General features: G+C 41.4%; 1 protein-coding gene across 1 annotated transcript; it reads left to right on the top strand.

Moving 5' to 3' along the window:
• Positions 1 to 10: 10 nt before the first annotated feature.
• On the top strand, positions 11 to 553 carry PPTG_12579 (hypothetical protein; the record flags this gene model as incomplete). Its single annotated transcript, XM_008908634.1, has 2 exons — positions 11 to 22; positions 446 to 553. 2 exons carry the CDS (start codon positions 11 to 13, stop codon positions 551 to 553), a joined length of 120 nt encoding a protein of 39 aa, XP_008906882.1.
• Between the last annotated feature and the right edge of the window lie 569 nt (positions 554 to 1,122).

Below are 1,122 nucleotides of genomic sequence, written 5' to 3'. Positions count from 1 at the left end.
TCTAGTTAGTATGGCTTTTTACGTAGCAGAATGTTAAATGCGTGGTGCTATTCACATCTAAACTTGATAGAAGTTGGGAATGTAAATTGAGGATCCTTGGCACCATAAAAAATGGGTTGAACGAAGCTGTTCCAGGTGAGCCAACCAAATGAACATGCCCGATCACCTCAGTTTGCACACAATAATAACCTAAGTGTAACGATCTCAATCTGATGAAGACACTGGATTAACATCTGGAAGGAAGAGGAAAATATAAGACCAAACGGTAGTACATTGAGTTGACATCATTAGCAAGAGTTGAAAGATCATACTGTCATCAGGCTAGAGTTGGTCTGGGGTTTCCAATTAAAACTTAGAACATTCATGTAGTATTTCATAACATGAATTAAATATTCATTTGATGTTACTAATGTCAACTAAGCTGAGCTGGTGAATTCGCATGTAGCCAAAGCAAACCGCTCGGGATGCTCTCGAAGTAGGACCTCGCGGTATTTGCGAGGGCAAGACCAGCGCCGAGCTCCGCTCCGAGCCGCCCATTGTACAGGCCAGTTGAGAGAATCATGTTTTAGGTGATTATTGAAGTTTTAGAACACCTTGAGGACTCGTGCCGAAAACTGTGTAGGGTTTGTTTAGTATAGCAATTTGTGTTCATTGCAAGCGCGGGAGCTGACTAACGAGACTTTGAAAAACACTTTGAATAGCTTACCTCATACAGCTATTATCAACATGTGCTAAAGGCTTCTAACTGCTTCATTAAGATCGTTTTTTTTATTCTGTATTACTTTTGTATATATAAAAAGCCACGGTGACGGCTCGTCGGAAATGTGCGCAGGAGATGCCTTAATAAATACCGGCGCCACTCTTGCGGGTGGACACAAAATAGCTATGCACGAAGAATAATTTCAACCTTCGTGTAACTATATTGGTCGGGGTTATTATAAACAGAGTGACATTCAAAAACAGAATATAACGAATGTACGAAACATCACTTCTTCAGACAACTTTGTGAAAACCGCCGTAACAAAAATAACAAACATGATTGTGTTCATTTAGCCAGGATCGGATCGGTGGACTCTGGGCTCAGGCGACATTTGGTAATTAAAGTCGGGGAGGGGAGGGGGG

The sequence above is a fragment of the Phytophthora parasitica genome, assembly GCF_000247585.1.
Source record: "Phytophthora parasitica INRA-310 unplaced genomic scaffold supercont2.30, whole genome shotgun sequence".
NCBI classification, from domain to species: Eukaryota; Oomycota; class Peronosporomycetes; order Peronosporales; family Peronosporaceae; genus Phytophthora; species Phytophthora nicotianae.
Note: the sequence above shows the minus strand (reverse complement) of the source record. Positions and strands in the feature narration are given on the sequence as shown.